The sequence below is a fragment of the Pleurodeles waltl genome, chromosome 11, assembly GCF_031143425.1.
Source record: "Pleurodeles waltl isolate 20211129_DDA chromosome 11, aPleWal1.hap1.20221129, whole genome shotgun sequence".
Lineage (NCBI taxonomy): Eukaryota > Metazoa > Chordata > Amphibia > Caudata > Salamandridae > Pleurodeles > Pleurodeles waltl.
Genome location: NC_090450.1, coordinates 524,054,704 through 524,081,256, shown reverse-complemented (window position 1 = coordinate 524,081,256; position 26,553 = coordinate 524,054,704). Strand labels below are relative to the sequence as shown.

Genomic DNA, 26,553 nt, shown 5'->3' with positions numbered 1-26,553 from the left:
CCAGCAATTTCTTCAAGTCCTGTTCTGATTCTAGGGCATGTAACCATTTAGATTTAGAAACTGCTCCTTTGTTCTCCATCATGTCATCCACTAAAGCCACATCCTTCTCTTGATCATTTGTTAAATCAGACTGCAGAGGCATCTTATACAAATAATCAGTCCTACTGTTTCTACCTCATGGAATATAGTAGATGGTAAACAGAAATTCCTGGAGACACAATTTAACTACCGTTTAATATTTGAAAATGCATTACCCGCTGCTTCCTTCTAGATAAAATTCACACCTTTTTTTCAGTAAACAGCGTAGCAATTGAACAATAAAAGATCACCCTTTTATAAACCTAGAATAATATTCACTAAGTCCCAAAAAAGATTGAAGGGTATCCTTATCCTTGTCCTTGGGAGGACCAGAATTCTGAATAGCATGCACAAGGGAAAACTTAGGTTTAATCCCAACTGTGATGTGATGGCCCAAATAATCCACTCCTGAAACTGATTCCAGCATCCTTAAAAATTTGCAAGACTCTTTCTAAAATTTCACTGTGTTTCTGAACATTTTCAGCAAAAATCAAAATGTCATTCTGGATGGCCTGCATAACAGCCACACCCTCCAGGACAAAGTCCATGAATTTCTGAAACACACTGGCAGCAAAGGCTAGGCAAAAAGGAAGACACAGGAATTTGAACGCACCAAAAGGTGTTACAAAGGTGGTCAAATCCTGAGAGTCCTCTGCTAGGGGAATTTGGTGGTAAGCTGACTGTAAATAAATGAACAAAAATAACCTTGCATGTCCCAAATTAGCTAACAGTCAATGCACCTTTGGGAGCAGATGGCAATCCACCAGAATGTTCCTATTTAATGTGCAAAGATTTACACACAAGCAAATTTCTCCAGATTTATTTTGGACCACAACAATAGAGCTTGCCAATTCTGCTAAATCCGTTGCCTTAATAACTCCTTCAAACTCTATGATACTTTTTTGAGATCATCCCTAACGCTCAACCAGACTGGTCTGACTTTGTGAACTATTGGCACTGAACTGAATTGCAGCTTAATTTTATGCTCAAAACTTTTTGATAGAGCCAAGGCTGTTGCTAAAAACTTCTGGAAACTCCTGAAGAGCTTCAGTGACAGGCTTCACTGAAGCAGAATCAGTTGTAGACAAAAACCCATGAGTCGCTACAAGTGGAGTGTCAACTAGAGAAAGACACATCAGTTGATAGATGCCTCAGTCAAAACGTAGCCAAAAATTTTTCAACTGCCAGCCTGGGCGTTTCAGAGCCAGGAATTAGCATCAGACCCAATTTTGCCTTATTGTCAGATAAAATTGTGATAGAGGCATCTGGGTTAGCCATCATGTTGAGGGACACTTTACCAATGGTGACCTCACAACAAGGTCCCTTAACATTATTATTCACACTGTTGATATCACAATCCCCTGGAAAAACTGGAGTAAACAGAAAGAAGCATTTTGGACAAATCATTGGTCCAATCATCCATTTCAACATCCACACTATGAATTATGAAAGACAGCTTACCACCCTTGCTAACAGCATGCAAGTGATCAACCTTTGTACACCTGTTACAATGTTTGCCCATAGCTGGACAATTAACATAGTTCCCTAAATTGGATTCTGAACCACATTCATTACAAACAGCTTGACCTTTTCAGACACATTCTTAGCAGACTTGTCTTTCAAAGTTAAGGCATTGACAGGTTGTTCCTCAGAACACAAATAGACATTAACATGCAAAATATTCAAATATTCTACAGCCATGAGTTTGCTATAGACCACAGACCATTCAATGGCTTTGGCAAGATCAATCACTTCAAGAAGCGTGGGGTCTTTGGAACTCAGCAGTCGCTCCTTGATATTTTTAGAATAGCAAGCAAAGGCAAACTGGTCTCTAATGCAAGTGTCTAGAGAATTGCCAACATTACAAATTGAAGCCAGGAAACTGAGTCCAGAAAAACATTCCTTTTAAAGAAGTTAAATCTTTCAAGAAGTATAGTAGGTTTTTCAGAACATTTATTCCGCAGGCGTGAGACTGCTTCAATGTAGACATGCACGTCATCACGTCCAGGTGCTTCTGAGACAGGTGACATATCAAATCCCTGTTGCTTTTCTTGGCCCAGATGACTTAATGATAAAGCTTCCTATCTCGCTGATTCAAACTTTGTGGCGTCAATGGCATTAAACAATTTTTAAAATGCAGAACCATTGTCTACATAAAACTGGTGCTTTACCTGGATTCTCTGAAAATGGAGCAAGCTGAATAGGATACTGATGATTGGCCATGATGTTGAAGGGAGACAAACTGTGGCCTGGAAGTGTCACAAAATGGTTATCAAATGAACAAACAGAACCTGTGAAGTCCAGTAAATGAAGAGAAATATGACAGCCAAGGAGGAAGATTACTGGAGAACAAGTAAATCCAGGTTTAAATAGTGATTCGGAAAACTGAGCAGTACATTGTGTGGTCCGAAGCAAAGCAATGAGAAGGCCCAAAATAAGATGCCCGCCACACATGAAACACAGAGCATGATGAATAAAATGGGTTCCAGGCAGAAAACCAAATCTAAAATGCCCGCTCCATTGCAGAACACGTGATGAGTACTGCTCAACCAATAGACATCCAGGTGAGATGCGTCAAATTCATGGAAGCAGCTCGAGCAGCAGCTATGGCTCACAGGGCTGTAACAGCTCTCCAGAACTACAACAAGGCCCAACAATAAGAAAGCACTCTTCAGCAGCCAGGCGTTGTGCGAGATAAAGGAGTCAAGCAGGTCAAGAATAGCAACTAACGTCCCTGCACTGCCAGTGATGTAGAAGGCAAAGTAAGTACAGCCGGCAGCAGCACAGACTCCCACGGCGAATGCTCCTCATCACAAAATGTGGAAGTAGAGGTGTACACAAGAATCATAGGCAGAATTTAAATTGATTATATAGAAAATAGGAGCCCACTTCCCGAGCAGGCGACTCCAAGAAAGATCATCTCCAACTTACTCTGTCATGGAACAGAGCCCCATGGAAAGCTAGCAGTGAACATGGAACAGCAGGTAAGTAATCAAAGGACAACATTCAAAGAACAACAAAGAGCCCAGGACAAGTAGTAAAAGAAGCCAACATGTTGGTGGGAGAAGTTGTGGCTCTAAGGCCAGAGCTGCTGACATTGGAACTGTCGAACCAGGCATCATCTCAAGCTCCAGTGATTGTGGGTAACTCACGTTATTTCTTGTGCCCCCCCAAATAAAAATGGATGTGCCCTAGTGTAATGTAACTAGTGCTCATGTACAGTGCTCCTAACTCTTTGGGTCCAGTCTGTGCATATAAAACTGTAAAAACAAAACTGCACTTGCTGGTCTTAGCACTTGACTGAACAGCAATATGCAATGACCAGACTGTACAACTGTTTGTCCGAATTTAGGGCCAGATGTAGCAAGCCGTTTGCATGTGGCAAACTGCGAAAATCGCAGTTTGCGCCATGCAAACGGCCTCCCGCGATGCACATTCACAAATTGCGAGTCGGTACCGACTCATAATTTGTGAATGCGACTCGCAAATAGGAAGGGGTGTTCCCTTCCTATTTGCGACTCGCATCGCAATTCAGAATTGCTTTGTGACTGCGAATGCGGACGCAAAGCAACTCGCAGTTACCCCCAGTGTCACACTGGTGGTAACTCATTCGCAAAAGGGAATGGGTCCCAATGGGACCCCTTCCCCTTTGTGAATGTCGACAAAAATATTTTTTCAGAGCAGGCAGTGGTCCTATGGACCACTGCCTACTCTGAAAAAAACGAAACCAAATGGTTTCGGTATTTTTTTCATTTTGCAACTCGTTTTCTTTTAAGGAAAACGGGCTGCAAAATGAAAAAAAAACTGCTTTATTTAAAAAGCAGTCACAGACATGGAGGTCTGCTGTCTCCAACAGGCCACCATCCCTGTGAGTGCAGGGACTCACTATGGGGTCGCAAAATGCGACCCACCTCATGAATATTGATTAGGTGGGTCTTTGCGACCCCATAGCGAGTCGCAGAAGGTGTCTGAGACACCATTCTGCATATGCTTTTGCGATTCTGAAATTGCGAGTCGCACGACTCGCAATTTCAGAATCGCAAAAGCATATCTTGCTACATCTGGCCCTTAAAGTACAGAAATATCACATGACATAAATATTCTGTCCTATATATAATTTTGAAAAATAGAGTGCAGTTTGGTGTAGATTTTCTATGATTCTATGATTTTCTATGATTACCTGAAATGGGGAAATGTTTTTGTAGACGATATATAGGATACAATATTTATGCCAAACAAAACTCTTACAGCAAGATTCTGGTACCACACCATGTGAAGACGTATGTTTTCAGTCTTGAAGTTAATATCTATTCTCAGTTGATCAATATGTGCCTTGTAGAGTGAAGCTCAGTGTAAATGCAAGGACCTGCAATTAAAACCTTTACATTGGACATGATAAATTAGTTTTGAGCGACCAACTTCAGATGTCTCAGTAGCTGATAACTCTTTGATAAGTATTTGGGTGAATAACCATGAAAGGTGTTGTGGGTGATACACAGTTCTGAGCAGTTTTAGGTTGCTATAAAGCCACTGATGAGTTGTCAGGGCTATTGTGACTTGACCATGGTGTAGCGGATCAGAGATAAGCAGACAGTCATGATGATATATTGTTCTATGCCTGATAAGTTGCTGTTTAGAGAGAGCACTGTATGTGGTATTCAAGTAGTCATGCCTGAAAATCTACACTGCAAGCTTCAATGCAACTGAGCTAGCAGGAAGAATACATTTGTTTTAGTTCACTGCCAAACCCAGTATCTACGCTGTGCTTTTTCTTGACTGATGTTGGTGCATGCCCTGATGTATACCGCGTAGGTGATGGTGTATAATGCTGGAACTGGTCTCAGTTCACTGCACAAACGTAGGTGCTCCACTTTTCATTTTAGCTCCTGCATTCTATATTAGCACTCCCCCTAATCACTACTACCACTAATCCTTATGAAACAAGCATAGCCTGCATGTATATAACACAGTGCACTGATATAGAGCCTCAAGAATTAAACACAAAGCTTTATGCTTTGCTCTAAAATGGGAGAGAGAATAGGATAACCATGTAGTCAATGAATTGCACAAAACCCAATACTGGTTTCTTCTTGACCACATTGTGCAATCCAATTAATTTCCTCACAATGCCTCCTTTTCCTTCACTAGGGTGTTGCTGCACAAAATCAAAAGACTATAATGTTAGACACTTCCTATGTATTAAGTAGGACTGTCTATCAGGTCAACATAAACTTCAGCATATAGGACCTCAGTCCGTCTATACCATCACAATTCCTGGCTAGCTCACAATGCCCCATCTGAACCCCTAAATTTACCAGGGTACCAGATGCTATCGGCAACCTTGAACATGACTACTTAGATTCCCAAGGAAATCGTTGAAACAGATCTACCCTTTGGTTGATACTTTGTATGCCCAAAGTATACACAACAAAATATATGAAATGGCTTTTCAAACATTTATTAAACAATCATACCCTTGCATAGAGAGAATGAGCTGCAAATATTAGGCAGAAGAAACAGAGAATTGTACTCAGCATTATGAGAATGGTAAAAAAAGATAAACAATTGAACAATGATTATGTCACTAATTTGTTACACTCCTATCTGTTACTACCTATACTATTGAAAACATAGTGAGAGTACATTCTACCAGGTCCATTGGGATAGTCTAACATCCCCATACCTGGGTACACAGTGCACGGAAGCCAGTCAGATGTAGTGCAGGCTATCGTCCTTTGTAGGATAGAGGTCAAAGTCAGCAGGGCTGCTTTATAGTCAAAGTGCGCTGCATTCCAGGATAATCCCAGCAGAAGTGCTTCTCTGCCGAACGTAGCACAGAGGCAGTTTATATATTGAAAGCACTGTTCGTATCAGTTTTTTTCAGAGGTGCAGAGCTGATGTGACGATTTGTCTGTAGTCTCAGAGCTGTCTTTAACAGACAATCATGATACAAAGGCATGTTGTTCTGTGTTCCTAACCTTGGACAGAGTGTACAGACCACAAGAAAGAAAGACTTACGAGGAATAAGCTGCATTTCCAGTGTCCTCTCAGTACATTATCGGATAATTGTAAAAACATGTAAAAGAATCACCATTAGAAAAAGCCACCATACCAGCCAACGGGAAAATGCTCAAAAAGCACCTTGGTTTGGACAGTTACAACAGTAATAGCTACTTCACAAGCAGGAGTAAGTAATCAGTGGACCATGACAGTGCATCTTGGCAGACTCCATTGTGCATAAAAAAGAGACGTTTAGGTAACAAGCCTTTGATCAGGATGCACTAGATACTATGAGGGTCATTACGACTCCGGCGGTCGGTGATAATGTTGCGGTAAGTACTGCCAACAGGCTGGCGGTACTTACCGCCAGATTATGACATTGGCGGGTTTGCTGATGCCAGCCTGCCAATGTACCACTCCGACCGCCACGGCAGTAACAGCCGCCGGGCTTGAGATATTCATCTCCAGCCCGGCGGCCGCCATTGTGCCGCCTGCGGGATTATGACCGTGCCTTCAGCCATGGTTTTCGTGGCGTTCGTAACACCACGAAAACCATGGCGGTAGGTCATATCAATGACAGGGAATTCCTTCCCCGTCACTGACAGGGGTCTCCCCCCTTCCTCTCCAGTTACCCCCACACCCCCACCACCTCTCCAAACCCCCCCACCTCCCCACATTCACGCCCCCTTCACACACACACACGTATACACACACTCATTCACACATGCTTACATGCATGCATACATCCATTCACACATCCGCACACACTTTCAAACATACATGCAGACACGCATTCACATTTCACAACATACATGCACTCACACGTCCATACATGCACACACGCATTCAACACGTAACAAACACCTGCATACACGCACACACATACATTCACACCCACACACACACAACACGCCCCACCCCCCTCCCCTGTCGGAGACCTGACTTACCTGCATCCAGGGGGTCCTTCAGCAGGAGACGGGACAGGGTGCTGCTACCTCCAGCAGCGCCCGCCAGCAGAACACCGCCAGGATGAATTATTGCTCATAATACGGCTGGCGGCGGTCTACTGGCATGGCGCTGCTGGTGGCAGCAGCGCCACCTTACCGCCGGCATGGCCAAAGCCGGATTTTCACCATTCTGTGGTCATAATACGGCGGACGGCTAGTAGCCACGGTGACGGTCTTTTGGCGCCCGTTGCCGCGGCGGTAGGCGGTTTTTACCGCCGATGTGAAAATGAGGACCTATATTATTTGGACATGATTATGGATCACTTCTGGTGGTTTTATTAGAAAGTTTTGTTCAGGCAATTAATTGATGAAAGGCTGGTAGTGTACCCGGCATAGGATTAAGTAGCTGGAGCATGCCAGTGTATTGAGGAGAATGACATAATTGTTTCAGGTTTCACTGTGCTGTTGTTTTCCATTGAAGAATTGGTTCAACTACCAGGGCTCTGTAGGGCTTGCAGTTGGCAATGATCACCTCCAAATTCTCATGACCAGAACTGAGAAACACTTGCCTCATACATTAGCATCTGCCTAATAGTGGTGAACAGTAACTTTACCCTGCACGTAACACTTCAAATATGCTTGTGCTCATCTTCCTCCCAAAGCCTCCTTCTTTGTACTGGCTCCACCTACTTCCCCATGGATTGGAGTCACTGAACAACATGAAGTTCAAGCATATACAATGCCAACAGACTACTATGACTTTAGCCAATAACAAGCAGGCCCAAGACTGATTTATGTATATCTGGCGTTTGCTAAGAGTAGCATAGCGGGTAAAAAACAATGGTCTGGAAGATGCCCCGAGCGATTGCCAGTTACTGAAATTAATTCAATCAGTCCTTCTGTCACTCTGTTGTTTGTTCCTGTCAACAAGGAAAAAATAACTACAAAGGATGCCCATAATGATAAAGCACTTCTGGGACATAGAAAATATAGCAAAGTTCTCTACACAGATACACATAGCAGATCAAAGGCACACAATTTCTGCTTGCAAGGCACATATAGGAAAGCTCTAAACTGTGGCCTGAATGTTCTGGATGATTGATTGGTCCACAAACTACAGCCAGGCCTAAAACTCCATCTTGGTTAATGACTGCACTTCTTTCATCTTTGCTGATGCCAGAGAAAAACCAACATAAATTATCTAGTTATCTAAGACACTTTAATAGTATTAGAAGTGTGTGCTCCTAAATGTCCAAGGTTAGGCAGCTGGTTAAATAAATAAAATGATCACAGCTGCGTGGAGCGCAAGCACTTTTTTGTAGAAGCACAACATTTCTGCCCAATCAAAACATGTACTCCTGGCTCCCAACATGAGGACGGAGCCCAAGCCCCTGTACAGTGATGCTCACATAATTTTCTGGCAACAGCTGTTCTGGCAAACCAGAGCATAGAAGTGTAAGTAGTAGCAAACAGAGGGTGAAAGAGTCAAATGACGTTTGATTTGTAAAATATGCAGCAAGAGCTCCACAATCAGTAGCCAAGAAAAAAGGTAAGTGCCAAATGCCATGCACAACATTCTCACACGCACACAGCAGAAGACTAAATACTCCATTCGAAATGTAATAAACCAAGGACATGTAGCACTGTGTGAAGGATATCAAATCGACGTTTCAATTGTTCTCGATCGGTCGTGTTATTTGGCCTAATGTGAACCTCTCATAAATTATCAAGAACCATACTGCACTGAAAACAAATTTACAGACACAAACGTATATCACCTTCATATTTATAAGTCATTGCACTTGCTAAGCTTTTCTTTTATAGCTGTCTCATTCCATGAAACTATAATTACAAGTCGCTCAGCATGTGTTGCAGACTATGCTGCTCAAAGCACAGATGGTAGGCATCTCCAAATCCCACTTACAAGTTGGGTGGAATGGGGTGGGGGTATTTACCACTTCTGGTAAATACCATTACCCCAAGGTGTGGTATTTATCATGTGTAATAAATGCTTCCTATTCCGAGTTTCCAACATGACGTGGAATATGTGTCTAAAACACCAACTGCTGCGTACTTTGCCTTTTTTACACGTTTTCCCCCACAACACTGCCAGAATGAATAACGGGAAAATCGCAAGTTACACAACTCGTAACTCTGATGATCGGAATTTATCCCTTCACCTGTAATGAGGGCCCATGTTTTTCTGAGCTGTAATGATGATTCCCCATGCGCTAACTTGGAAACTTTGGCCTTCATAGAAGTTCAGGACTACATTCTGATCGGAATTACAAGTTGTGCTCTAATTATTGTTATTTACCCAGAGTGGTAACTACCCCCACCCTATTCTGCCCAACCTGTAACGAGAGCCAAAGCACGAGTGGTGTCCACAGCGATGTTTTAAAAAATATGCACACAGCTTGCTTCTGCATTTGGGCATACACAACATCAATATATTGGGCCAGGTATTAACACTTCAGCTTGCCCAGCGAACCGTTATTCTTTAAAAAAATAAAGGATACTTATGGTCAAATCCATACCACATCCTGAACAGCCAGGCACTTTCAGCCTTAGTGGTGCTTCTGCTGGTGCTTTCTAGACTCTGTAAAAATTAGAAAACTGTGTTTTAACGTGAGTAACATGAGCATCATTTAAAATATACAATACCCGTCTGAAATTAAGTCACAGGATGCACCTAAGCATATTTATGTCTTCTTAAAGAAAGCTGGTGAGAACAACTTCCCTTCCCACCTCAACCCTCCCTCCATCCATCCCCAGGGACGTGTAGCAAGTTTATTTTAAGACATTGCAAAGTTATAAGGTATTGTTGGACATTCTTCTGATACATCTGTATTTATTATAGCGTTATTCTATCACTGCATCTATTTGTTTAGACTTTTTTTGGCACTGCATAACTTACTTGTTAGACGCTGATCATCTGTTTGGTGTGAATTTAAATTAGTGAATGAATGCAAAAAGAGTGGTAGCACATGTCATCGGGGTACTTGTGATCTGGCTTAGGAACAACCTCTTAGAGGCTATTTTGAAGTGGTCCTTTTTGTGTGCTTTTTCATCAGAAATAAGACAGAACAATAAAAATGCATATGTTCACAATTGAGAGTGCTTACCAGTGGGAACCAGTAAACTCTTTTTGTTTTTAGTGTTCATTATTTAGCAGAAGAAATAGCATTTCATTATGAATGATTAATAAAAACCGTTGGCGATTGGCGGTAAATACGATGAATAGTGAGGGTTAACACAATGTTATTGTGTTGTCCCTCATTCCGAGGTGCATAACAGAGATTTATGGAGTAAAGTATTTACTTGATGCAGTATCACCTCCCAAAATAAAGGGTAACTTCTAATGGCGGGCTTGTGGGCTAGACAAAGGATACTGTTATGATGCGGGAGAGGAGTATGACAGTTACGAAGGAGAGACAACAGCGTATGGAAGTAGGTCGGAAAGGGGATTGATTCCAGGTTGCGAATTTGTAATAAACTCAAATTGAACTCTACGAGGAATCCATATTCTTTAAAGGGACCAGCACTTCAAATACCTTGCCACATGACCTCATTATTAGTTTCCTATTCTATTGTGCAATGTTCATTTTGCAAAGCTGGAGGTCTTGTGATGTCATTGGCTGAATGAGTTATGAAAGGCCTGAAGAAGGCCACCCTGGTAGACCAGTTAGCTATTGACTTGGGGGGTGGGTTGGTGAATGATTTAGGACCAGACGAGGAATTGAAAAAGGAGTGTCGATGTGGCAGTGCTCAATGAGGTGAGGTTAATATCAGTGTTAAAGCGAATGCCAAGATTCTGAGGAAGAGGCGGTCCTGGGGTTGGGAGGGTAGTAAACAGTGTGAGGCACTGTGGACACCAGGATGTGGAGTATCTTGACTGCAGTGAGACAGGAAGTGTTTTTCTTTAGGATGTTGTGGGTCACTGAGTGCAAGGAGAACGATTTTTGGACTGCTACTGGTAAAAGTGGGACATAAGAAGCTCAATGAAAGGGTGTGGTCTACTTAAATATGTGGTTTAAATAGGTGAATAAAAGTGAGCACAATACTGAGGGGGTCATTATGACCCTGGTGGTTCTGCCCCACCATGCCGGAGGTGGCGGCTAGCCCGCTGACACCGCGGCGGTGCAGTACCGCCAAATTATGACAAGGGTAGTGAACTGGTTGCATTGCAGTCAGTTCACCACCTGTTCCTCCAGGGGGGCAGGTGCCGCCTGGCCAAAGGTTGATCAACTTTGACCCGGCGGTCCACCTAACACCGAGTGCAAAATTTTGAGTATCCTTACTGCCAGGGATTCCGTGGCGGCAGCCCCGCCACGAAATTCCTGGTGGTAAGGATACTGGTGACAGGAATACTCATTCCTGCTGCCACTAAAGGACTCCCCAAAACCCTCTCCATGTAGGAGCCTCCCGCACCCCCAATCCCATCAAAAGCCCCCCACGCCCCTAGCAACAATGCCCCCCCACCCTATACTGTACCTCCCTATCCCCCATCCACACACACACACACCACAGATACATACATACACGCACACATCCATGCTCACTCACTCACACACACATGCACACATGGCCACGACACTCCCCCACCACTGCATACACGCACACATACTCCCCCACCCCCTGCATACATGCAGTCACACAGGCACACAGACACCTGAAAACACACACACACACCCACAAGCACAATACCCCCCTCCATTCACACACACCCCCATTAACGCACACAACACTCAACACCCCCCTTCCCCTGTCTGTCGATCACCTTACCTGGTGGTCGTCTGGGAGGGAACGGGGTCCATGGAGCCTGCTCTGCCACCAGCGCCCTGCCAACACAACGCCGCCACGCTGTCTACAATATAGGAAAATGGCGGGTGGTGTTGTGGTGACGGTGTGGTGGTGACGGAGCAGGCTCCACTAGACCGCCGTCCACCAGTATGGCTGCTGGCGGCTTCCCCGACAAATGGTGGCAGAGAGGAGCCAGCAGCCATAATATGGCAGTCTGAAGACCTCCAACACTGGCGGTCACGTGGCGGGCGTGACTTCGGCAGCCTGAGAAAAACACCGCCGAAGTCATAATGAGGGCCTGAGTCCCATGGCACCCTAGAGGAAGGGATCTGTTTGAGGTCGCCAGGAAACATACTGCAAGGGTCTGTTCGATCCTTATTACTACTCTATGCTACTAAGCGTGAGTGGCTGAAGAAGTAGTATGGGCTGCCAGAAAATCCTTATGTGAGTGATTCTAAGACTTTACCATTATCAACCAGCCAATCAGCCAGTGCCTAGACCCCCTTATCAGTATGCTTAGCCACCCATCCATGCCTTGCACTGAATGCCAGGTCTTGTGGAATCATCTTGTAATGAAAACGACAGTTGTTTTCTGACATTTCATACATGTTTCAGAAACTATGGAATGGTAGTGCATTATTATAGGTATATTTCGTGCAGCTTGCAGCCAGAAGTTTAAAACATGCGCATAAAGTAAAAGCATTGCAGTAAAACAATTTTTCTATATTAACTTCAATATGCCAATTACGGTTTTATGAAATCGTCAATTCTGAAGAGATTTCCAGTGTAGGTCAATATGTAATCCTGTTCTCTGGACTCAGTATTGAGGTTTCTGCAAAAGGCTTGCTACATCTGGCCCTTAGTACCTTGGTCCTATCTCATTTCTCATGATTTTAACTACACACAATGATTTTTGTAAAAAGGACTTTTTCAGTTGTTTGATATGGACTTGCTAGTGTTTCTTCATGAACTCCCTCTTGAACCATTTATCCTATTTCATATTTTTTGGCCTTCAGTTCATACTATTATGTACTAAGGTCTATCCTCAAATAGCACATATACTAAGTGCAAAATTTGTAGTAGGTAATCATATTTAGATTTATATGCCTAAAAGTGAAAAAGAATGTGCTGGTTTATCTTAGCATAACTTCTAATGCCATATTAATGGAAGTTTCACATTAACATTGAAAGGCCTGTTTTCTACCCCGAGCTCTTGTTTTGCACACAGTGTTTATTTCTCTCTTTTTGCTGCAGAAGCTGTAACTTTCCAGAAGCGTTCTATAAGTTAGTCAATAGACGCTTGTTTTTTATTAGTTGACTGATAATGAGGTTCTCACTGGGAGGAGAGGAGGCAATAGGAAAGATTACTCATAAGAACAACTGTCTAGATTGCAAATTATGGACAATGTATCTTTTCAAGGATTAGTGTCTATAGTTTATTGTCTGTCAGTCAGTCAGTGAGTCAAAATTACTTTATTCAGCGTTTTGCCATAAAAGTATACATGCATACATAAAAGTCATCATAAAATACAGTACTTATAGCATTCATAAAAAGCAAATCTATTAGATCTAAGCTTATCACCCAAGCTTACTAAAACAGTATAAGATAATGAACACTTATAAAAGCGTATATAATGATAAGACAATGTAGTAATAAGACAATGCAAAATTTCTCTTAATAAATAGTCACATTACCAGTTCATATCGGTTTCTAATGGTGATAGCGGATTTAATAAAACTAAGAATAGAAATGCCCATTTGTTTGGATGAGAGACTTTGTATGCCAGTCAGTCCTTCTTTGTAGGAAGAAGTGTGCAAGTTACGTAAAATGGGTAATAAAAAGGATTTCCTGGGAACTGAATAAAGTTTACAAAATAAAATAAAGTGGCAAGTGCTTTGTTTTGAAAAGTTATCACAAGGGCATGGCGGTAGTGTTTTTTCCCACACGCATTTTATCGGGAACGCCACTCTAAAGTGGATCAGGCTAAATCTAAAGAGTACGAGTAAAGAGTATAAAGAAGGGGTCGGGAACCAGACAAAATAAGGTTCTAGCAAGTCTGATGATAGAATTTGTATGTATGAATTAAAAGAACTCATTTTCTCTGCCACTTGGTATCTAAGATTCATAACATGCTCTTTATGTCGAAGTTTAACAATTTCTTTCGCATTAGCTGGCAGGAGCTCTGGTTTGAGATACATATACTCCAAGTCCAAGTTTCGGAAGCCATTGTGAACAAAATTTAGCCATGGAATTTTGTTACAGTTTGCCAATGAAATACAATCTTTTATGCAATCGTGTGTTAAAGTAGCCACCGGATTTAACCATACTTTTATCCATAGCAAAAGTGGGGCAATATCTATCAAATCTGTAATGTAGCGGACTCCCAGTTCCTCATGGAATAAAATGTTCGCTATGTTCTTAGGTACCATAAGTAACCGATGAAGGAATTTATTCTCTGCGAGCTGTAGAATGCTTGGACTGGTATATCCCCGGAGGCCGCCCCCATAAATCGCCGGCGAAACACATTTAGAGTTATAGAGCGTGAAGATCTGGTGGACCGGTCTATGCCCTAGTCTGCGGGCAAAACGAAAGATTGCCTCAACATTTCTTGCCAGTTGTTGAAACTTAAAATTCAAATGGAATTTCCAAGACAGAGTGGAACTTAGATACAGACCTAGATAGCAAAAATCTTTTACTTTTGTCAAAGTGTTCCCCCCCATTCTAAAACATTTGGTACGAGTATTTTTAGGACCGCAGGTCATAACGTGTGATTTTTTAAAATTAACTTTCAAATCAAGCTCTCGCGTGTGTGTTAAAAAAAGATCCAGGAGAGTCTGTAGACCATTAGCCGTGCGGGCAATTAAAACAGCATCATCGGCATATAATAAAATTGGCAATTGTCTAAAACTCATCCTTGGGAAGTCCTTACCGTTTTGAACCAAACAATTATACAAGCCGTTTATGTACAGTAGAAACAAAAAAGGTGCCAGTGTGCAGCCCTGTCTAACACCTCGATTGGAAACAAGGGGGTTAGACCTTTCGCCGTGTTGTCCAAACTGAATTAAAATGGAGAGGTCAGAGTATAAGCGTTTGATCAAATCCAGCAAGTCTTGCTCAATCCCCATTGTATCCATTATGTCCCACAGTTTTGCTCTGTTCACCATATCAAATGCACTGGACAGATCTATAAATGCTAAGTGGATAGGTTCCCTTTTGGCAATAACATATTTACTGAGGGTAAGATGTAAATTTAGGGCCTGATCCACTGTGCCTAATCCAGGCCTAAACCCATATTGAATTGGCGATAAAATGTTTGTCCTTACAACCCAATCCTCGAGCCGGGTCAGAATGACACTCCCCAGTATCTTTGCCGTGGAGTCTATTAAAGAGATGGGTCTGTAGCAGAAAGGGTCAAGCCTATTACCCTTTTTGAAAATCGGGACGATTATTGCCATTAACCATGAGGAGGGGATGGCACTTTGAATAGCACTGTTCAGAACATTTGTAATTAATGGAACCCACAGATCAGGTAGAGATTTAAATAGGTCCACCGGTATCCCATCGGGGCCAGGAGCTTTCCTTAGTTTCATTTTAGTTATTGCTGCACTGATCTCGTGTGCCTCAAGTAAAATGTTAGTTGGATTTAGAGTAGCCGAACGTGGGAGGTCACATACCTCTCCTCCATCATTAGGATTATTTACAGATTGAAAAACAGATGAAAAATGGTCTACCCAAACCCCCTCTGGTATCAAACAGTCGTCGTCCCTATTTTCCTTTCCTGAGAAATATGGGTGATTAACCACCTTCCAAAATTGAGAGGGATCCCGTAATTCCGTCGCAGCCATAAGGTCTTCCCAAGCGCTAGTGCGTATTTCATTCTTTCTCTCTTCAAGGGCTGATTTGTATCGGCCCCTGGCCTGTTTAATTAAATCCCGATTACATGGAGTAGTTTTGATCGCTGACTTTAGATCTCTATGGGCAGCCGTACAGGCAGAATTGAACCACCGTTGAGGTTTTGCACCTTTGGGATATTGGGTACACATCAGTGCCTCAGAAATAGCACAGCTTAAAGATTCAAAGGCAGTTATAAGGTGGAATGGAGTGGATTGCAGGCACAAGCAAGTGTTGAAGTCAGCCTTATTTTGAGTTATAAGGTTCGCAAGAAAAGTGTTAGGGTTTACCCTCTCCCACCTCATGCGAGGGCCAGAATTTCTTTTAAACACCTCTTTCCTTTTATATGCAGTCCTAGGTAAGATTACTCTAGTTTTAAAGGATAATTTTATACTCAAAGGGTTATGGTCACTGGCACAGTGAGATTTAATTTTAAAATCCACTATTGAACGTAAAAGTGAGGAATTGATAAGAATAAAGTCGATAATGCTGCCATTAGTACTCTCTGTATAGGTGGGTATTTCTCTTATCTGACTGTTTGCCATATCCCTTGCAAAAGCAAGGTCAAATTTATAGATGAGGGTATTCAAGGCATTTCCTAAATTAGAGTGAATAAAATGAGTGAGTGACTCTCTGCCTTCTATAGCGGCACCACATAAGTGTATAGTTTATTGTATGGTTGTGAGGAGGTGGGGAGTGAACCTATTCTCAAGAGCTTACTATAATCCTATTGGCTGTAGTGGGCAAGAAAGAAGAAACATGTTGTCGTTTAGACTGTATGTGTTTATATTAGGATGTGTTCCTAGAGTAGGGGGGGACTCCTTTTTCCCTGACTCTCTGGCTTTTGATAGCAAGGGCATCTGGACTTTATTGAAGTCTATTGAGTATCTCTCTACAGGTTTATTTTTAATACTCACTTATAGAACATGTCTGCTGCTTTATAGCTGAGAATATTTTCCACCTTAATATGCAAAGGCTTTACACTTATGCATTGATTCTCTCATCAGAACTATTTATTGGGTATCTGAACTGACACCATATTCTATTTCATTCCAATGTAATTTATATTAGGGACTTTCTTTATGGATCATGTTTGCTGCATTATTATAATATTACAGAAGTGCATATGAATACTTGAGTAGAAAGAGTCTTGTATACTCCTCTGACCGAACCTGGTGGGTCTGCAGGAAAGTTGGAGTCTGCGTCATGAGTGCATCATGTTACATAATATCAACAAAATATTATAACTGTCCACAACGTGCCTTGCTGTCAGTGGGATAATACAGGACTCCAACTGATAGCCTCAGGTGGCAGTAATCAGGAGATCATACAATATGTTATCGCAAGGTGATTTATACCGCAAAGATCCTGAATTATGTAAGCAGCAGGATGGTACAATAAATACACCTTGTTGTTTTATTGCTGGGCACTAGACTAAAAACAATAGAGGTTGAGTCACTCTCTACCTTAGATCTATAACCAACTCCATCACTTTGGCTACAACACATTTGAGCACCTTGTCATAGGATACATTGAACTGTTATACATAGTAGCCGTTAGAAGCATGGGTGCTACACTTCTGGTGAGGGTGGGAGAGTGTCCACAGGCTGTGGTGCTCCACCAGCATGTCCATCATAACAGCACCTCTAATGTGGTGTAATTCCATGATGTGAGCAGTGGTACTGAGGTGGATAGGTTGGGATATGCCACTTTAAATAGTGAAAGCACTAGAGAGATGGCCTGCATAGACTTGGAGATATTGCTTGGAACCTGTGAATGAGTCATGGCTGAGCTGACAGAACAGCATGAACTCTTTAGCACAAGCAAGTAGCTGCATAGTTAACAAGCACATTCCCTATGGGACACTTCTTACTCATCAGTCATTTCCTCACATAAGAATGCCCGTCTCTCATCTTCCATGTATGGCAGTTCATTAGATGGAAGGATGCCTCTGCAGGTGAAATGCTACTCAGTGAGCTTTAGGAGTGCAGACAATGCAGCGTGGCTCTTCATAACTACCTGAAAGGCAACAAACATCAACGGTGGACTACATGCCTGCTTGGGGTGGGACAACAAACACTTTATTGGGTTGTCATCAATGTAATGGTCTTTGACAGTCATGGTGAGCTTTTCGTTTGAAGAGGGTTTTGTCAGATCAGATGGTGGTGAATACACATAAATCAGATACAATGGTGTTCAGAGTTACTCGCAGAACCTTCTTTAAGAGTTGATTTTTTTTTTTGCCACTAATGTAATGGCGTGAGTTATTTGTGGTTGACTTCAGTCTTCATGGATGTCCCCAATGACTGCACTCTGCTATCGCCCATGCAAGCTCCAGGTGCCTGTACACGTTTTACAGGGGGCGTAGTGGGCCAGCTCAGCACTGCCCCCAGTGAGGGACGTGATGCTAGCCTACCCCGCTGAGAAAGGCAAGGAGTTGACCAAAGGCAGACTAAGGATCCGCGAGCAGAATGGAAGCTGGAGTTGCAATTTAGAAGGAGACGTTCTTTCTGTCATGGGTGATGTCAGATCGGGAAGTGGGGAGCCCCTCTACACATGGCCGGCAGGATTGGTGAGGAAGGGTACAGAGAAAGCTTGGCAATCAACCTGCAAAAGGTAAGGCAAGTGACACTTGCATATCTTTTCTGAAAATATTAAAAAATTGAAAACTGGAGAGTGATTGATCTTCCTACCTATCCCACTTGGCATAGCTCCTTCCTGTAACCAACGTTTTGGTTAAGATTTTAAGTGATCTTTCACGCTTATCACGTCTAATAAGCAGAAGGTTTTCTTGACCCTAAACCTGTTTTCAGGGTCGAGCGGGCAATCGCTCTGGCCCCTGTTGTAATCTCTCAGTGGGCTTTTAACCATGCCCATCAGTTTGGTTGGTTTGTGGGCTTGCCTTTTAAAATTTGCTTGAATTCATTAGAGAGAGGCATGCATACGTCATGCCTTTTCTGGTGTTTAGCCCTCCTCGAAAGCACTGGTAAACTACTGAAAACATACAAGACTCTGTGTTTTCCGCATAGCTTCTGGACTACTTTTTATTTTTATTTCCTGTGCAGCGTGATCTCGCTGGGCAGTAGTCAATCGCTTTGCATGACATCGACCCTGTTACATGGATAATTGCACTTTTGCAAATACCTTTGACTGTGAGCGAACTTCTGTTTCCTTTTGTGTGTCTCCTTCATGCTCATGGTGGTCGTCGGCTCGCTTTTGTGAAACTGTTTTACTTTTAATTTTCAGTTTATGTGGCAAAAAAAGTCTGGTTAGGAGTTTACAACACTAATAGCTCTAACTCGAGCAAATGCAATACCATTTTCATTGCAAATGCTTGTCTAATTTTTCCGATGGTGTATATATTTTTTGATGAACATTGTTTTGCACATGCCTGGCTATTAGTCATGGGGGAAGTAAAAGTAACTGATGTTTACACTGCAGTCTGTAATGCCACATGTGAAGCAACTGCATGGCGGGAAGGGAGAATCAATATTTAGGCGTTAAGGTTTTAAGCGACCACACTACATGCCTGCTGTGATTTTAGATCGGAAACTTTCCTTTTTAAATGCAGTTTATCAATGTATTCAATGCTTGTCACTCATATGTTAACGTCTGTGATCAGTTTTAAGCAATATTACGTTAACTATTGGTTTTTAATTTTAATGTGTGTAGATATTTTGTGCGCATGTGTTTTTCCTGCCATGTATTGGTGATACCTCATTGAATGTTAACATTTTGCACTCAGACTAGGTTTTTTCAAGATTTGCTGCATCTTTCATGTAGCGTTTTAATCAACATTACGTCCCTATTATTATTTTTTTCGTCACAAACAGTGCAGACGAGATCACTGCTGCAGAGATTGTGGCCTGAACCAATCAATGGCCATCGATCCCAAGTTAGGAGGAAGCTGCTTAAACAAAGCCTAGTAAATCGCAGCAGAATTACTGGTGCATTTTTACTGGTTACTGAATCGGCATTTTAAAGTTCAGGCCCCTGTGGCATGATTCGAGAGCAATATTATTTAGTCCTGTTTTCTTTTCAATCAGTTGGGTAACACGGATATCATGGTCCTAAGGCAAGCACTGAAATCAGCCCCAATGACTCCGGGTAGGTTAGTGAAATGTGTGCTTAATTGGTTAATAAATATAAGTGACATGGTCAAAGTGTTTCTTGAGAGCCCACAACTGGCACTGACAAAAGTTGGGGTTGCCCTATACCAAGGCTTATAGTTTTGATTCCACCTCAAGCCTCATTCTTGCACCTCCGACAGCTGCCAAGTATCCTGCTGCATTCCAGGTTTTTTTTCTCTTTGAATTGTGGAACCGGTGGTCCTTTTTTTAATAATGAATTAAACAAGACAGCAAGTCCCAGAATTAAAAAAAAAAAAGCACACCACAAATGGATCTGGGAATCTTGGCAGGACTGACCTCCCAACACTTCCTGTCTCTTTATCTCACTTCAGGTTCTTTTTCCTCCCTTCTTTCTCTCCTTGCCAGTGTTTTCCTATTTTTTCAATTTTCCATCTCTATCCTCTTTCTCTCCTTCTCTCTCTTGCTCTGGGTCATGGCCTAATGATGAAAAAGAAGTCCCGGTCCCTAAAAATGAGTCCCTCTACCCATCACCTGCAGCCACTGAAAAACATTAAGCACTGAGCAAAAGACAGCCATAACTGAGGTTCGTTTGGTTCCGGACACACCTAGGCCGGGGTGACACTAAACCTGTTCAATTAATTTACACTGCGCCTGTTTTATAGAGTGAATACTATTGAATGGATTCTAATGAGGTATTATAGGATAGTTGTGGTAATGTATAAAAGGTGGCTAAGCAAATAAGAATTGTATTAAGCCTTCCTGTAACCAACCACCCCCGTGGGACTACCCTACCTCCACCTAGACACTGTGGCCTTTTGGTCAACAGGACCTATCCAAGAGTTAGCCCCCTACTAAACCTGCCAGGACGACAGTATGCAACAATCTACCCTTCAGCAGCACTTCATCCCTTAAGACTTTGGGCCTCATTTGAAAGGAAATGGCGCAGCACGGTGCTGCGAGCAATCTTGCTGCGCCAAACTGCGTCATTTCCAATGTGCAGGGATGTGCCTTATTTTAAAGAATGCGGTGCATCCTTGTTTCCCCCTGTGCCTGTGCTAAATTAGCTGCCACTCTGTGGTCAAGATGCAAGGATGGATGCGTTGCAGGGGGTATTGTTTTTGTGCAGGAAGGGACACATTCCTGCATAAAAACACCCTTTAATGGTGATTTGCTCCTTCTATGTGTGCTGTAGAAAAATTATTTCTCCTGGTTGTGGCACCCTAAGGCCTCCCCTGGTGCTGCCTCAGGTTTACAATTTCATGTAAATCTGAGACAGTGTCAAAAAGCAATAGGTGTTGAGTGGGTATGTCCACTGCAACACCAATGCAGGGCTCTCAGCTGCAGAAAACCGCATATGGGCGGCCCATATCTACAAGGCTGCATTAAGCCACAAAAGTGGATTAACACCGCCTTGTAGACATGCTGCACTGCACAGCACCAATAAAGCGTCACAAAAAGTTACGTTCCGGTGGCACTAGGGCTGAGTAAATGGGGCCCTTTGTGACGTATCAACTACCGAGTGCTGTGAAGTGGCTACAAAGCAACATGGTTAGTGCTACACACAACTCCAGACAATAAATAAAATTAAAAAGATAACCCACTGTGCACGCACTTCTCCCATCCACCTGTTTCCAGAAAGTAGCAGAATGTTCCCCGAAGTAATTGCTAATTTCTCATTCTTCCTTCTCCTTTAGTTACTCCTACAAGCATAGTCAAACAAGTCCCAAGCTGACTGTAACACCGGCTATGAAAAAAAAATTATTAGGATTTTTCCAAAATTCAGTACTTTGGAATCATTCGCCATCCCCGGCGCCCGTCGTTTACATTTTATTAGGCCAGAAAGTTGCTCCACATGCTAAAATCAATAGCAACATAATATTGATGTGCAAGTGCAGCGCTGGGATCACATTGGAGTGTACCTGTTAACTACAGACAGTGCAGCCATTTTTAAAGCTTACACAACAAACTATCATTCCCTGAGGAGCGATCATACTTCAGTAGGTACACAATTCAGCTCAATGGGCACGGCCTTGTGCTCGATATGTTTTTTCTGCCTGGAATTTAGGAGACGAGAGTGCCGGGAACCACTGTAAACCACCCATGTCCGATAAGCAAAATGATTCTTTCTTCTGTGTACTTGTGCCTCGTGTTTATTTTATGTCCTGTCAAATAACTTTATACTCCTGTGTGGCCAATTAAACTGAGAAGCATTTGCCTCTCGTTCAAAGACATCTGAACACTTCTCTGAGACTGAAATACACTGCAAAACTTAGAAGATGCGTGAAGCTTTTTTTATTCTATTGTAAGTGCAGATGTGAGGTCCGCAGTGACCGGTTTTGGAACGCGCCTGGACTTTTCCGATGAAGATGCTTGAGCATAGCAGAGTCGTTAGGTTGCACATGCATTATATGCAGTCGCGCTTGCAGAGGTTACAGGGGGCGGGGCGACACACGGGGGGAATATTAATAAAAATAAAAAAAATTTAAAAAAAACTTACCTCCACTCCGTGCTGCTGCTCCTCTGTCTCCTCAGCAGGCAGGCACAGGCTCCCAGCCTGCCCTGCGGCCAATCCTAATGCTGCTCAGAGCAACGTTAGGATTGGTAGGCAGCGCTCAGCCAGGGAGCTCTCAGACAGGCTGAAATCCTGTGCCTGCTCTCTTCAGCCCGGGACTGTGAGAGCACAGTGCGCATGTGTGTTTGGCCGGCCCAAGACGGCAGGCCAAACATACATGCGCACTGAGGGGAGTGCTTTGTGCACTCCCCTCCATGGCTGTCATCCCCAATGCCCCGGCCCTTTTACTATAAAACAATAATAAACATAGTTTATTATAATTTTGTAGTAAAAGGTTCGAAGCTGCTGGCGGGGGGGGGGGGGTGACGCTCCTCCGCCATAGCGGAGGGGCCGCCACTGCTTATATGAGGTTTAAGGGCAGGTGTATGAAAATATGCCACGGTCACAAATGTTCCAGTTAGGGGTCTGTGACTATTAAATGCTTTTCGCTACGTGCTCATCCAATTTTAGGAGTCAGAAATTGTTGTTGGACTCCTCAAATTGGGTTCCAAATGGATCTTGACTTGTGATCTGGAAAGGGCACGTATTAGGCGACCCTCACAAACACCGAACTGGTGTCATAAGTATAAATGTTTTGAAAACAAAATGTGGTCCAAAACATTGAAATTCTGCTGAACACCAAGCTGGGTGCTAACCCATTAGCTAAAGGGAAGAGAGTCCCTTAAGGTCAGTTTTCTCTTTGTGTATTTGTAACTGTCAAACAAGCAAATAAAAAAAAGTCAACTTTTCTTTTTGAAAGCAGCCATGTTTCCTTTAAGGAAACCGGTTTGCATTTAAAGCTAAATGTTTACATGACTGAAAGGCAAAAAGAGACAAGGTGGCTTGACGATCCCAGTAGGCCATCATCCCTGTGTTCCTGTGATGGTCTTTAAATGGAATGAGCTGCAATGTGAGAGCTGCTTCATAAATATTAATGAGACAGTCCCGATTGCGGCCCACTCCAAATCTTAGTTCTCTGAACTTACCTATGTGTGCATAGATCAGTTTGAAAAAATATATACAGGTCACATAATTACTGTCTGAAATTGTGCCCAGTATTTTGCCAGCAGTAAATAGTACACCCGGCCCTAGATTAGCATACAAATCAATTTGGTCCTTTATGATAATGACATGAGCAATAAGTCTATTATTATACATATTTTTTCTGATTCATAGTGGTGTAAATGCCTGTTGGTTATATTTCCCAACAGTACTTTTTGATCTGATCAAAAATAAACACCTGTTACTGTTGCATCTGTAGCGGGCAGCATGAGGCTTAATAGTGCTAGATTCCCCCTTTGTAGTGGCCATGAAATGTCCTACAACCTACTGTGAGCGATGTTAGATGGCGCTGTGCATTGCAAAGAGGAAAGGGGGTGTCACTTTCTCACGTTAGCTACCTGAACACTTTCAGATTACTAAATCAGTATGATGCAACCACCCCATGCCGGGAAACATAATTGACAATGGTGTATCACATGGGAACCAGTTTAACATATAAATTGTACTCATTATAGTGCCTCCACACAGGAATGGACAGAGACATTCCCGGGCTCTTTAATGAAGGTGAACACACACTGTGCTGTTCAGTCTCTCCTAGAATTGGGCACTATGATACGTCAGGGGAAGTCAGTGATATCAACATTAAAATAACTTTATCATTTTTCTGGAATGGCTTCCTGTACAGCTTTATTTAACACAAGATTAGTGTATTTATTTAAACTGATGTAGGTCATCAAATAATTTAATATAAAGCATAATCGTTGATGTAAAACATGAGAGAGAAAGACATACAGGGAGTGCAGAATTATTAGGCAAGTTGTATTTTTGAGGATTAATTTTATTATTGAACAACAACCATGTTCTCAATGAACCCAAAAAACTCATTAATATCAAAGCTGAATATTTTTGGAAGTAGTTTTTAGTTTGTTTTTAGTTTTAGCTATGTTAGGGGGATATCTGTGTGTGCAGGTGACTATTACTGTGCATAATTATTAGGCAACTTAACAAAAAAAAATATATACCCATTTCAATTATTTATTATTACCAGTGAAACCAATATAACATCTCAACATTCACAAATATACATTTCTGACATTCAAAAACAAAACAAAAACAAATCAGTGACCAATATAGCCACCTTTCTTTGCAAGGACACTCAAAAGTCTGCCATCCATGGATTCTGTCAGTGTTTTGATCTGTTCACCATCAACATTGCGTGCAGCAGCAACCACAGCCTCCCAGACACTGTTCAGAGAGGTGTACTGTTTTCCCTCCTAGTAAATCTCACATTTGATGATGGACCACAGGTTCTCAATGGGGTTCAGATCAGGTGAACAAGGAGGCCATGTCATTAGATTTCCTTCTTTTATACCCTTTCTTGCCAGCCACGCTGTGGAGTACTTGGACGCGTGTGATGGAGCATTGTCCTGCATGAAAACCATGTTTTTCTTGAAGGATGCAGACTTCTTCCTGTACCACTGCTTGAAGAAGGTGTCTTCCAGGAACTGGCAGTAGGACTGGGAGTTGAGCTTGACTCCATCCTCAACCCGAAAAGGCCCCACAAGCTCATCTTTGATGATACCAGCCCAAACCAGTACTCCACCTCCACCTTGCTGGCGTCTGAGTCGGACTGGAGCTCTCTGCCCTTTACCAATCCAGCCACGGGCCCATCCATCTGGCCCATCAAGACTCACTCTCATTTAATCAGTCCATAAAACCTTAGAAAAATCAGTCTTGAGATATTTCTTGGCCCAGTCTTGACGTTTCAGCTTGTGTGTCTTGTTCAGTGGTGGTCGTCTTTCAGCCTTTCTTACCTTGGCCATGTCTCTGAGTATTGCACACCTTGTGCTTTTGGGCACTCCAGTGATGTTGCAGCTCTGAAATATGGCCAAACTGGTGGCAAGTGGCATCGTGGCAGCTGCACGCTTGACTTTTCTCAGTTCATGGGCAGTTATTTTGCGCCTTGGTTTTTCCACACGCTTCTTGCGACCCTGTTGACTATTTTGAATGAAACGCTTGATTGTTCGATGATCACGCTTCAGAAGCTTTGCAATTTTAAGAGTGCTGCATCCGTCTGCAAGATATCTCACTATTTTTGACTTTTCTGAGCCTGTCAAGTCCTTCTTTTGACCCATTTTGCCAAAGGAAAGGAAGTTGCCTAATAATTATGCACACCTGATATAGGGTGTTGATGTCATTAGACCACACCCCTTCTCATTACAGAGATGCACATCACCTAATATGCTTAATTGGTAGTAGGCTTTCGAGCCTATACAGCTTGGAGTAAGACAACATGCATAAAGAGGATGATGTGGTCAAAATACTCATTTGCCTAATAATTCTGCACTCCCTGTATATATCTAGTGGCTGAATTACACAATGTGAAACCGGATGACCTGAGATCACTTCCGGCTTCCCTGCTTGACCAAACTGTGTAATCATAGTCAGGATTTCATTTCACTATCCTTTCTTTTCGTTTATTGTCATGTTTTTTGCATGCCAATATTTTGATGGGTGCTTGTACTTGGGCTTTCCCTGTTAATTTACTGGCTTGACCTCCTCCAGAACCTAAAGAGTAAGGGTCATATTTATGAAAAAGTGGAGCATCGGAGACGATGCACCACTTTTTCTCCACCGTCCTCCTGGCACCTAACGCCAACGTATGTGCACCCTGTTTATAAAATGGTGCATCATGGCACACGTTAGGGAACTAGCATCAGAAACATTGACTCTAGTTTTCCAGTTTGCAGGATTAGTGCCAAAAATGTTGAAACTAATCCTGCAAAGTTAATGGAGGCCCACTGAAAACAATGGGAGCCTTTTTGTAATGCCTGTCTTAAGCAGGCATTACAAATGACGTTAGAAATGGGGTAGTGGAATCTCATAGTTCCCACTATGCCATTATTCTGGGCATCCTAACGCCGGAACACCCCCCTTGCATACATTATGCCTAGCGCAGGCATAATGTGGCACAAGGGTTTACAAAGTGGCGCAATGCATGCATTGGGCCAATTTCTAAATATGGCAGCGCGTTTTTGCCACCCTAACACTACATTAGCGTTAAAAAAATGATGCTAATATGGCGCAAGGTAGCACTAGGGCCTTCAGAAACATGGCCCTACATTTTTTCAGTTATACATGAGCCAGCAAGGACCCCTCAGATTTCATGTGTTTCAATGCCCTTGCTCA

At 42.6% G+C, this 26,553-nt stretch overlaps 1 protein-coding gene across 1 annotated transcript in view; it reads right to left on the bottom strand.

Moving 5' to 3' along the window:
- The window catches only part of SLC9A9 (solute carrier family 9 member A9), a 2,563,562-nt gene that overhangs the window by 384,896 nt on the left and 2,152,113 nt on the right, over positions 1-26,553 (bottom strand). The window contains exon 14 of the mRNA XM_069213904.1: positions 9,545-9,624. Coding sequence (XP_069070005.1) covers positions 9,545-9,624 — 80 coding nt within the window. The remainder of the gene's footprint in view (positions 1-9,544; positions 9,625-26,553) is intronic.